The sequence below is a fragment of the Carassius carassius genome, chromosome 1 (assembly GCF_963082965.1).
Source record: "Carassius carassius chromosome 1, fCarCar2.1, whole genome shotgun sequence".
Taxonomy (NCBI): domain Eukaryota; kingdom Metazoa; phylum Chordata; class Actinopteri; order Cypriniformes; family Cyprinidae; genus Carassius; species Carassius carassius.
The window spans coordinates 49,424,632-49,437,820 of NC_081755.1; the positions used below are offsets into that span (position 1 = coordinate 49,424,632).

Sequence of the window (13,189 nt, forward strand, 5' to 3'; positions counted from 1 at the left end):
CAATGGGCATCGCTAGGCCATTTTTAGGGGGCTATAGCCCTAGCATTTCTGCAGTTATTTGTCATAATTATGGTTTACAAAATATAATGGGGAGTTTTTGCTGCGTTTCCCCCCTCATCACACCACAGGTTTCCTCCGGTGAAAATAAAGCACATATTATAAACACATATACTTTATAAAACGATTTAGCCATTTTTTATTTGAAATCTAATTATATATATATATATATATATATATATGTAATTACCCTCATTGGGGATTGATCCCCACTAAAATGAAAATCCTGAAATCGCCCACAATGCGCCTTGGCAGTTTTGATTGACTGTTTCATATGGATATACAGTAGCTGTATATTGTCAAAACTAGCTGTGGAATTGATATTTTTGTTAAAATGTCGGCTCTATAGAACAAGAGGCAGAGAATGAAAGATCTGATTAATACTGAATCTAGATTACTTTAATTACTGTGCTTTGCATGTTTAAAACCAAAATCAGATGTTGCTTTACTTCATATTGAGCCACATGGGACATTTTAAATCTATACTTAAGAGATTTATAATGGAGAAACTGGAAATAAATATTAATGTTTTGTGGTGTATTAAACTATAACATAATATCAGTTAATTACTTTATTGCTCTAAAGCAGTGTTTCTCAACCTTTTTTCCCACTGGGCTGCATATAGTCCAAGTGTAAGTCTCATGGGCTACATGCATATCATTTACATATTATATCACCAATGCAAACCAACCAGCTTTATAATTATAGCCTAAATATTATGATATCTAATCAATTACAATTATACTCCCCATTAATAAATGTGTTCCTGTGGCTCAGTGGTGGAGCATTGTTGGCAGTGCAAAAGGTCATGGGTTTGATTCCCAGGGAACATACAAACTGGTAAAAAAAAATTGTACAGCTTGAATGCACTGGAAATCACTTTGGAGAAAAGTGTCTGATAAATGTAAAACTCCTGATGCTGTCGGGAGCTGACCAATTTTGTGAAATTCGGCTTGAAAGGAGTAACAGCACAATGAAGTTGTGACATTGCAGAAAGTGTGCGTTCACAAATGAAGCCTATTTTGATTCAAATATCAATGTGCTGCATTCAAATGCACGCAATTAGCTAAAGTTTGCCGCAAAGCACCGGCAAAAGTAATTACCATGAATGTGACAGGTGGAAATAGTAAGGAGATATTTGAATTATTTACTAACAAGCAAGTCTTTTCTGAGTTGGTGTCGCAAGGATGAAGTTGCAGATCCTGACTCGCCATCTCCTCATTAGCCGCACCTTTAGAGAAAAGTGCATCTTTACAGATTATGATATAATGAAAAGCGTTTAATGAAAGCATTTTTGGTTTAGATTTTTGTTTAGTAATTTAAAGCTTTCTATAGTTATGTTTATCATGTCTGTGTCGCATGTATACGTTGAGTTTGGGTTCATTTTCGAAAGCGCTCCTGTTCAAAAAGAGAAGACCGACATTGCATCGTGTTTGTTTTCATTATTTTATAGGAGCACAATGTTTTGTTTTTATATTGCGAGTGCACAAAAATAGTAGACCCTTCACATTTACATTTAGTCATTTAGCTGATGCTTCTATCCAAAGCGACTTACAAATGAGGACAATGGAAGCAATCGAAAACAACAAAAGAGCAATGATATATAAGTGCTATAACAAGTCTCTGTTAGATTAACGCAGTACACAAGGCAAACTGTTACGAATGATATATTACTCTTTATGAGTAAAAATGACAACGTATCGACTGAAAAAAAAATTAAATTGATCACGCGATTTCTCTCAAATATTGTTCACAAATCTGTCTAAATCTGTGTTAGTGAGCACTTCTTTGCAGAGATAATTCATCCACCTCACAGGTGAGGCATATTAAGATGCTGATTAGACAGCAGGATTATTGCACAGGTGTGCCTTAGGCTGGCCACAATAAAAGGCCACTCTAAAATGTCCAGTTTTACTTTATTGGGGGGTCCGGGGGGTCCAAAAACCAGTCATTATCTGGTGTGACCACCATTTGCCTCAAGCTGTGCAACACATCTCCTTCACATAGAGTTGATCAGGTTGTTGATTGTGGCCTGTGGGATGTTGGTCCACTTCTCTTCAATGGCTGTGCGAAGTTGCTGGATATTGGCAAGAACTGGAACACGCTGTTGTATACGCCGATCCAGAGCATCCCAAACATGCTCAATGGTTGACATGTCCAGTGAGTATGCTGGCCATGCAAGAACTGAGATGTTTTCAGCTTCTAGGAATTGTGTACAGATCCTTGCAACATGGGGACGACAAGCATGCATATGAGGTTCCCTGAGAGGATTTCTTTCTGAGAGTTTGTGCAGAAAATCTTTGGTTATTCAAATTGTTGCAGCAGCTGTCCAGTTGGCTGTCTCACATGATCTTGGAGAAGATGATGCTGGATGTGGAGGTTCTGGGCTGGTGTGGTTACACATGGTCTGCTCTGCGGTTGTGAGGCCAGTTGGATGTCTGCCAAATTCTCTGAAACACCTATGGTAGTGAAATGAACATTCAATTCATGGGCAACAGCTCTGGTGGACATTCCTGCAGTCAGTTACACACTCCCTCACAACTTGCGCCATCTGTTGCATTGTGCTGTGTGATCAAACTGCACATTTTAGAGTGGCCTTTTATTATGGCCAGCCTAAGGCACACCTGTGCAATAATCCTGCTGTCTAATCAGCATCTTGATATGCCACACCTGTGAGGTGGATGGATTCTCAACATAGGAGAAGTGCTCACGAACACAGTTTTAGACAGATTTGTGAACAATATTTGAGAGAAATAGGCTTTATGTGTACATAGAAAAAGTCTTAGATCTTTGAGTTCAACTCATGAAAAATAAGGGGGCAAAAACAAAAGTGTTGCGTTTTGTTCAATAAATTTGTGATGGGCTGCGGGTTGAAAACCACTGCTCTCTAAAGATTTAGGAGCTCAAACCTTATTAATATATTATGTACTCTATTGTATAGTTACTTATTCGTTAATGATGGATGTCATAGCATTACTGTTTACGCTTTAATTTTTAATTCTTACTATTATCCCTATTTATATTTGGAACAATTTGTACAATTTCTTTTATATTTCTAGACATGTTAATACTGAGAAGAATGAACGAATATTGATAGAAATGTTAGCAATAGAAAGACAGAAAACAGAATGTGTGAATTAGCACATATGAGTGCAGTGTTACTGAATGAGCATTTTAAATGGATCTGCTTTTTTCGTTGATGCTGTTCCTTTTAATATAGTAATATAATAATTTTCATAAAAAGAGACAACACTTTGTATTTGTAATGCTCCCTATCTCTTCTGCTTCTAATACAAAAATGCTTAATTGTGAAAATTTGGGAAATCTTCTTCCAGACAGAGATTCATCATCACTGAAGCTCCTCCCACAAACCCTGCAGAATGAAACCCACTGAAGATACTGAAGAACAAACAGGTTGGTGTTTATTCTTGATTCTTCATTAATAATGCTGATCGTTATAAAGCTAAGCAGATTTATATTTGTTGTAATAGGGTACTTTTTTAATAACATTATGTTAGATAATTGTGTAGTTGATCACACATAATTAATATGGGATTTGTGCCTATAATGTAAAAAAATAATAATTAGAGGATCAGTGTACATCATTCATGGAGAGTTTCAGGGACATATAATTTACAAAACTGCAATGACCAAATCGACCAAAATGATCAAAATTTGGTACATCAATGGTCTACTTTACATCAGGGTTCATCAGGGTTACTGAGAATCAACCAGTTTTACTTTTATTTTCAGATTTGAATGAAGAAATCAAGATAAAAGAAGAACTGAGTGAAGTTGAGGTGAAAAATCATGCTAAAACTGGAGAAAATCCTTTGCGTTGCTCTCAAACCAAACAGAAAGCTTTAAAGAAAAGAGGCCCAAAGAAATCCTTCACCTGCACTCAATGTGGAAAGAGTTTGACAAACAAACATCATGTTGTGCTTCACATGAGAGTTCACACTGGAGAAAAACCATTCACATGTGATCAGTGCGGGAAGAGTTTCGCAAGATCAGCAAACCTTAAGAGACACATGAATGTCCACACAGGAGAGAAACCTTACAAGTGTTCACACTGTGACAAGAGATTCAGTCGGTCATCAAATCTGAAAACACACAAGAGGATCCACACTGGAGAGAAACCGTACACATGTGATCAGTGCGGGAAGAGTTTTACAATAAAAGGACGTCTTCGAGACCATATGAGGATCCACACTGGAGAGAAACTTTTCACTTGTGATCAATGCGGGAAGAATTTCACACAATCATCAAACCTTAAAGATCACAGGAACATTCACACCAGAGAGAAACTGTACTCATGTGATGAATGTGACAAAACATTTTTGAGGACTTCAGATCTGAAAAAACACCTGAGAGTTCATTCGAATGTGAAGCCACACTCATGTCATTTGTGTGGAAAAAGCTTTTCATGTTTAGAAAATGCAAAAAAACATCAGAAAGTACATACTGGTGTGAGAGACCATGTGTGCTTTGAGTGTGGAAGGACTTTTACTACAGTTGAACATTTAAAACTGCACTGGAGGATTCACACTGGAGAGAAACCTTATAAGTGTTCATACTGTGACAAGAGATTCAGTCGGTCAGGAACCCTGAAAATACATGAGAGGATCCACACTGGAGAGAAACCGTACAAGTGTTCACACTGTGACAAGAGATTCAGTGCTTCTGGAGACCTGAAAACACATGAGAGGATCCACACTGGAGAAAAACCGTATCACTGCACTGAATGTGGGAAGCGTTTTAATTATGCATCTTCTCTACACATTCATACAAAAAAACATTCACAGTAATTCGATCATCTTAAGATCCAGCACTTTCAGATCTGATGCTGTGTCCTCAACAAATGAGACACAATCATTCCTCAAGCAATAAAATATAATCTGGATAAATGTCATTACAAGTGACATGACAAAGAAATATTACATTAAGGTTTCACAGTGAATAAAGTTCATTTTCAAAACCAGCATATTTAACTTTGTGATTCAAGACTTGTATATCATTTTGTTTCATGCAATAAATTATATCATTGCATTTTCTTAAGAGTTTCATATTATGTTCAATTGTCTTATAATGCATGTGTCACAGATTCAGATCAAAACAAAATCTCTATTCGGACAGTAAATGTTTTTTCCTGTACCTTGAGATTGAAATGATGACGGACTCATGAAGCAGTGGAAGTTCATTCATCATTTCTGTGATGTGAAGCTCAAGTATGATCTGATGATGATGTTTGGTTTATACTCCTACGTTAAAGTCCTGGATGGGCCTCAAATTTAGGCCCGTGCCTCTTCTCCCATAACAGCTTATACTACTGTTTAAGCTATTAAAAATATTTCAGTTTTCTATGTAATGGCAAAGTGATTATTTAGTTTCAGTTTTTATTAAGTTAATTTTGAAAAATGTTTGGAGCACTTTTTGTTTGTTAAATATAAGTTTTTGTTTTTTTAAAGTAATGACCAAGCGGCCAGCAGTAAGCTGATCATATAAGTTTGATAAAACTTGGCCTTGTCAAATTATCACGACTGGCCTGGCCTATGTACTAAAACAGTTCAAGCATATAACAATGTCTAAACGTTAAACCTAGATAAATGTGCGCTATATCCAATAGTTTGTGCGGAGATTTGAAGCTATGCGCGCTTTGCAGGACACCAGCGTGATCACTTGCATGTTTAATCTGGCTACGCCATCATTTGCTTTTAAGATGAGAGTAATTCATCATTCGTAACTGTAACGTTGGTTCTGGAGGAGCAGATTTTCAAACGTGACTTCGGAGATGTTGCTAATGGCTTTGCTACACTCGGGTCTTCTTTGCTGTCTTGACATAGACTATCCCAAGAGACTGTTCAAATACAGTTTCCATTGGTAGCATTGATTAATTACACAAATGTTTACTGTTTGTACACTAATCAGTAGTTGAACAAATTTTCATACTTTTTAAAAATTTATTTATCTTTAGAATTTTTTATTTTTAGATAATTGACAGAAACGTTATGAAATGTAAACTGTTGTGCTTTTCATACTTTTTAGAAAAAAATTCCACAGTTATGTGAAATGTTTTAAAGGTGTTTTTATACCAAACAAACTAATACTAAATAGCATGCTGTCAATTTTGAAATAAAATTAAATACATTGAATGTTCTTAAATGTCCATGCTATTTTTATGGGGTACAGTGGAAAATAGAAAGTTGAGTTGTGTGTGCAAATTACAGTTTAGCCAGTTGAACAAACTTAACGTTACTAGTGAGAAATCTTTTCTTGAAAAAGTAACCTGGCTGCCTTAAAAATATTCAACTAGACAAATTTGTAATTAGTTTGTACAACTTCTACTTCAACTTGATTTAAGGTTAGCACAACTTTCTCATCTTGTTGGGCTTACTAAAACTGGCTGGTTAGACAAAGTATAAAGTTAACTCCACTTTTGTTACCCCAACTATTAATTCCAGACTTAAGGAACTCCAATATATGTGTAAACAACAATGGTTTTTGAACACAACATTTTAAGGCAGCCAGGTTAAAAATTATTTTAAGTCGAACTAGCTCATAGGAATGGAATAGGAACTTGAAACTCGGAAGGCGAGGAAACTGGGTGACAGAAAGAAAGGACTCCATGAAAACAAACAGAAACAGACCGGTAAATATAGGCAGGGTAATGACTATCAAGTGAAGACTTACATAAGAATTACATAGTTTTCAAAAAGTTTGCTGCTAAACTGCTTTTAGATCTTTGTATTGCTAGCTCAGCTGTTATAATCAAAACAACAACACCAAAATGGACGTAATTTAACTTAATGAATTCATGTGCAATTTGAAGTTATATTACCAGAGATTACATCAGAAAACGATCTGAAGTGGTTTAATTAGTTGGCCGTTATAACCGTTGGCCATTTAAAAACACATCAAGCAACTCTGATAATCAAAATAAAATGTGTAATTTAGTTCCATGTTGACGAATTGTACAAATTTTAGTAGAAAAATCATAAATTAACTAAGAAATGAACAAACTTTACCTGGCTGAGGAGAGCTGGGTTGTAGGCTACAGATGAAGCCGGGATGGCAGCTCATTAACGATGCAGTGTTTTCATTGGTTAGAATTTGAAATGACGTGCCCAACTAATCTTTAAAGTTCAAGAATCGGCTAAAAACACATCTCTTCCATGTATGTATATATGTATGTTTTTATTTATATATGCATAAATATAGTCTTCACATATATTATGTAACCCAAAACTGTTTGTTGGGAGAGCCTATGCTGGATTGTTTTTTTTTTTTTTTACTAATTTATATCTGTACACTCGCAAGTATTTATTTTATTTTTCCTCCTCTCACTGCTTCACTCTCCAGTCCAGCGGGTGGCGCTATACACATTCGTTTACCAAACACCATTAAACATAAGAGGAAGAAGATTAGTTTCACGTGCTCTCTGTTGTTTTGTTGCGACTCATGATGCTACAAAAACTGTTAGTTTAAATGTACTATGTCTAGTAAAGGAGTTTCGTCTGAACTGAGATCTGCTGCTATGAAGATGGAGTTTGTTAAAGAAGAGAGTGAAGAGAACACGAGTGAACCAGAAACCTGGAGAATAAAACACGAGGAACCAGAAACCTGGAGAATAAAACAAGAGGAACCAGAAACCAGGAGTATAAAACACGAGGAACCAGAAACCTGGAGAATAAATGAACCGGAACCAGAAACTATAAGAATAAAACAGGAGGAACCAGAAACCTGGAGAATAAAACAAGAGGAACCAGAAACCAGGAGAATAAAACACGAGGAACCAGAAACCTGGAGAATAAATGAACCGGAACCAGAAACTATAAGAATAAAACAGGAGGAACCAGAAACCTGGAGAATAAAACAAGAGGAACCAGAAACCAGGAGAATAAAACACGAGGAACCAGAAACCAGGAGAATAAAACAAGAAGAACCAGAAACCAGGAGAATAAAACACGAGGAACCAGAAACCTGGAGAATAAATGAACCGGAACCAGAAACTATAAGAATAAAACAGGAGGAACCAGAAACATGGAGAATAAAACAAGAGGAACCAGAAACCAGGAGAATAAAACACGAGGAACCAGAAACCAGGAGAATAAAACAAGAGGAACCAGAAACCAGGAGAATAAAACACGAGGAACCAGAAACCTGGAGAATAAATGAACCGGAACCAGAAACTATAAGAATAAAACAAGAGGAACCAGAAACCAGGAGAATAAAACACGAGGAACCAGAAACCAGGAGAATAAAACACGAGGAACCAGAAACCTGGAGAATAAATGAACCGGAACCAGAAACTATAAGAATAAAACAAGAGGAACCAGAAACCAGGAGAATAAAACACGAGGAACCAGAAACCAGGAGAATAAAACAAGAAGAACCAGAAACCAGGAGAATAAAACACGAGGAACCAGAAACCAAGAGAATAAAACACGAGGAACCAGAAACCAGGAGAATAAAACAAGAAGAACCAGAAACCAGGAGAATAAAACACGAGGAACCAGAAACCTGGAGAATAAATGAACCGGAGCCAGAAACTATAAGAATAAAACATGAGGAACAAGGAGGTTGGTCTTTTCTCTTCGATAATTTTTAATGAGCTTGTGGTACATTAAACTAACCAAGATTTAACAGGGTGCCTGCGGATCCATAAACAGTTTTGCATTCTTTAACATAAATATAAGTACTTAATTATCATTAAAATGTCTTAAATCCACCTTTCAAATGTCTTAAAATGCGATGGACTTGACAATGATATGACTTATATTTCATTTTCCCTCTTTGCTTTTTTTTTACTGTTTACAATTTGGTTGTTGGTAATAAAAATGTAAACTGTTATACATTGTATTTAATGTTGTTGGGTATCACAAAAAGGAATATAATATGAAAAAGTATGTACTATCTTACAGCGGTCTTCTTTCCCCCACAATGCACTGCATTACGTCACCTTGGGGAGATAATTTACCAAAGCCCGCCTTGAGAGCATTGAGAGTGACTAGAGAGAGACGAGTAGTAGACGAGAGTATTCAGATAGCGCAGATTATAGACAAATAGATAAATACACAGATATAGATAGATAGATAGATAGATAGATAGATAGATAGATATCAACCAACAGCGACCAAAACGCACTCACTTCCCTAGAGCACAAGCTTTCCAATGCAGTTTCCATGGGACAGCACCGCCCACACAAGCACCTGCCAAACATAGCGACACACGCGGCTACGTTTGCAACAACATTTTCACTGGAGGAAGAGATAAACGCTTAGAAACGTCCATATAGCTAGCATGATGCCTTAGTTTACCAGTTCTACGACACTATGACAAAGGTTACCGGTACTTATCTGAACTAACATCATGATCACTGCCACTAGATATAAAGAAAACGTTGATTTTTCACTGGGTGCTATTCAATGACAGTAAAAAATATATGTGTCGTTATTCTGCACTGCTGCTCGTAGACTAGCTCCAGTGCTCATTGCTGCGATGCTAAATGATAGCAACTCACCAGGACACTTAACCAACTCTCCACTCATTCTCCTCGGACCATGCATTTAATTGGCTTTGACGGACATCAGTTCTTGGCAATTTCTCATTTACCCTCTCACGTCTGGCAGGTTCAAAATTACACGGCTGCGGGCCCTCATACATGTTGGCTCTTGCCACCTCTTCCTCATCCCACTCAGTCGCTATAACGTTAGTTCTGATGCTGCGTTCCAGGCAGGTTTTTGAGCTTGTAATCACTATTTCATACCACAACAAACGACTTTGTAACGTTCCAGGCAAGTTACGCCAAACTTTCTGAGCGCAAGGAATTGTAGCTAGATTATTTTATTGCAACGTTACATTGACCTAAAATCATTTTTTCAACGTGTACCACTTGCACAAACACTGCGTCCGTAGGCAGTATTATCCGTAGGGGCTGTCATTGTTGTTTTGCGTGCTGTCGGAACTCGGAGTACATCGATCTAGTACGAGATCATGGGTGGGAAGTCACGGGTTTGACTGCCGTTCCAGTGCACTTTCACGGGTTTAAGGTTGGAAAAACACTGGTTACGGGTTGCCTGGAACGCGGCATCATACTAGGCTGAGGCTACCTTTCCTCGACTTCTCCCCAACATGTCGTCATCACAGAGGCCAAAAACTAAAAAACTGATCTTTAAAATCAGTTTAAAATTTTTCAAGACATTTTAAAAATGAAATACATATCTTGAGTGATTTATGTACGCATTAATCGAAAGTGGTGGTTAACCTGCAACATGGCCTTTAAATTACAGGTGCATCTCAATAAATTAGAATGTTGTGGAATTTATTGCAGTAATTCAACTCAAATTGTGAAACTTGTTTATTAAATAAACTCAATACACACGGAATTAAGGAGTTCAAGTCTTTGGTTCTTTTAATTATGATGATCTTGGCTCACAGTTAACAAAAAACCAACAAATTAGAATACTTAAAAAAAGTAAAGTATGTTTATTTACAGTATATGTACAGTACTCAATACTTGGTAGGGGCTCCTTTTGTTTTAATTACTGCCTTAATTCGGCGTGGCATGGAGGTGATCAGTTTGTGGCACTGCTGAGGTGGTGATGAAGCCCAGGTTTCTTTGACAGTGGTCTTCAGCTCATCTGCATTGTTTGGTCTCTTGTTTCTCATCTTCCTCTTGACAATACTCCATAGATTCTCTCTGGGGTTCAGGTCTGGTGAGTTCGCTGGCCAGTCAAGCACACCAACACCATGGTCACTTAACCAACTTTTGGCAGTGTGGAAAGGTGCCAAATCCTGCTGGAAAATGAAATCAGCATCTTCAAAAAGCTGGTCAGCAGAAGGAAGCATGAGGTGCTCCAACATTTCTTGGTAAACAGGTGCAGTGACTTTGGTTTTCAAAAAACACAATGGACCATCACCAGTAGATGACATTGCACCCCAAAACATCACAGACTGTGTTAACTTAACCCTGGACTACAAGCAACCTGGGCTATGAGCTTCTCCACCCTTTCTCCAGACTCTAGGGCCTTGGTTTCTGAATGAAATCCAAAAATTGCTCTCATCTGAAAATAGAACTTTGGACCACTGGGAAACAGTCCAGTTCTTCTTCACCTTAGCCCAGGTAAGATGCCTCTGAGGTTCAGCAAATTCCTTGACACTTCTGTGTGTAGTGGCTCTTGATGCCTTGACCCCAGCCTCAGTCCATTCCTTGTGAAGTTCACACAAATTCTTGAATCAGTTTTGCTTGACAATCCTCATAGGCTGCAGTTCTCTTGATTGGTTGTGCATCTTATTTTTTCTCCACACCTTTTTTGTTCCACTGAACCTTCGGTTAACATTCTTGGAAACAGCACTCTGTGAACAGCCATCTTATTTGGCAATGAATGTTTGCGGCTTACCCTCCTTGTGAAGGGTGTCAATGTTTGTCTTCTTGACAACTGTCAGATCAGCAGTCTTGCCCATGATTGTGTAGCCTAGTGAACCAAACAGAGACCATTTTGAAGGCTCAGGAACCTTTGCAGGTGTTTTGTTGTGACATGTCACCATATTCTAATTTGTTCAGATAGTGAATTGGTTCTTTTAATTGTGATGATCTGGCTCACATTTAACAAAAAAAAATTAAAATAAAAAAAACACCAAAGACTTAAACTACTTCAGTCTGTGTGCATTGAATTTATTTAATATACAAGTCTCACAATTTGAGTTGAATTACTGAAATTAAGTTTTTCAGGACATTCCAATTATATATATATATATATATATATTATTTTCCTCACCACACAACATACAAAATTCCTTTTGTTTTCCAAATTTCCCAATTGATTTTCCTCACTTTAATGTTTTCATTTTAGGCCTGATGAAAGTGAAAGAGGAAAGACAAGATCTGAATGAGATGGAGGAGAATTATCAGCATCAGAAAGCTCATGATGTCACAGGAGAAAAATCTGTGAATTGCTCCAAAACTGAAAACAGCTGCTTGCAACGCAACATTCAAAGAAAAAGAGTCAAAAGGCCTTTCAGCTGCTCTCAGTGTGGAAATGAATTCATTTGTAAGAAATATCTTGAGAGTCACATGAGAATTCATAATAGAATAAAGTCTTTCATCTGCCCTCAGTGTGGAAAGAGTTTCAAACAGAAAAGAAACCTTGACGAACACATGATGAATGTTCATATTGGAAAAAGGCTTTTACCTGCTCTGAGTGTGGAAACATTTTCAAACGCAAAGGAAGCCTTAAGTATCACATGTTAAATCATATGGGTATAAAGTCTTTCACCTGCTCTCAGTGTGGAAACATGTTCAGTCATCGTGGAAGCCTTTGGAATCACATGAAAATTCATGCTCGGATAAAGTCTTTCAGCTGCTTTCAATATGGAAAGAGTTTCACACATGAGATAACTCTCAATGAACATATGCTAATTCACTCTTCACAATAGCAATTAACCTGTCCTCAGTGTGGAGAGACTTTCTTTCACATGTTAAGAAACCCTTAAGAATCACGTGTTAACTCTTGCTGGAATAAAGCATTTTACCTGCTCTCAATGTGGAAAGAGTTTCTCACACACACACAAAAACAACTGAATGTGCATGTGAGTATTCACACTTCTTAAAAGTCTTTAACCTGTAATTAGTGTAGAAATGCTTTCACATGTAAAAGAAGCCTTGAGATAGAGTTGAGCCAAAAGACAAAGCCATTTTTCATTGCTGATGGCTGACAGACATTACAATGTTGAGCCGGCATCATGATTACCCTCTCCAGCAATCCGCTGCATCCCAATTCCATGTACAGAAGAGGTGTACTAGTGAACCTCTAAAGGGAATAAATACGAGATGGGTGGGGAAACATGTTATACTTTCTCTTACAATTATTCTGTATATAAATTGTGGTAGGGAGCTGCTTTTATTATGCAGGACATTGAAATATCTTTTTAATGCATTCTTGCTTTTTACTTTCAGTTTCGAGATTAGCGATCACATGTGCTGTGTATTTTCATTCACGTACTTCGTGTGTGTATTTACCACACATTATCAAAGATCAGATGCCAAGAATCTGGCAATACAATACATATCACGATACAGGGGTTGTGATACGATACACTGTGATACATTGCGAAACTAAGCAAGGCAATATTT

The 13,189-nt window shown here is 37.3% G+C and overlaps 2 protein-coding genes across 5 annotated transcripts in view; one reads left to right on the forward strand and one right to left on the reverse strand.

Annotated features, from left to right (window-relative positions):
* LOC132094578 (zinc finger protein 239-like) overlaps positions 1 to 5,110 on the forward strand; it is a 102,568-nt gene extending 97,458 nt beyond the window's left edge. For 2 of the 3 annotated variants that reach the window (XM_059499413.1, XM_059499308.1), the window contains exons 2-3: positions 3,393 to 3,471; positions 3,811 to 5,110. In XM_059499413.1, coding sequence (XP_059355396.1) covers positions 3,438 to 3,471; positions 3,811 to 4,865 — 1,089 coding nt within the window. In that variant the 5' untranslated portion in view covers positions 3,393 to 3,437 and the 3' untranslated portion in view covers positions 4,866 to 5,110. Of the gene's footprint in view, positions 1 to 1,892; positions 2,218 to 3,392; positions 3,472 to 3,810 lie in introns of those variants that run through there. The other variant, XM_059499358.1, reaches the window with a different exon arrangement.
* The window catches only part of LOC132159925 (gastrula zinc finger protein XlCGF57.1-like), a 486,703-nt gene that overhangs the window by 445,695 nt on the left and 27,819 nt on the right, over positions 1 to 13,189 (reverse strand). The gene's annotated exons all lie outside the window — the stretch shown is intronic.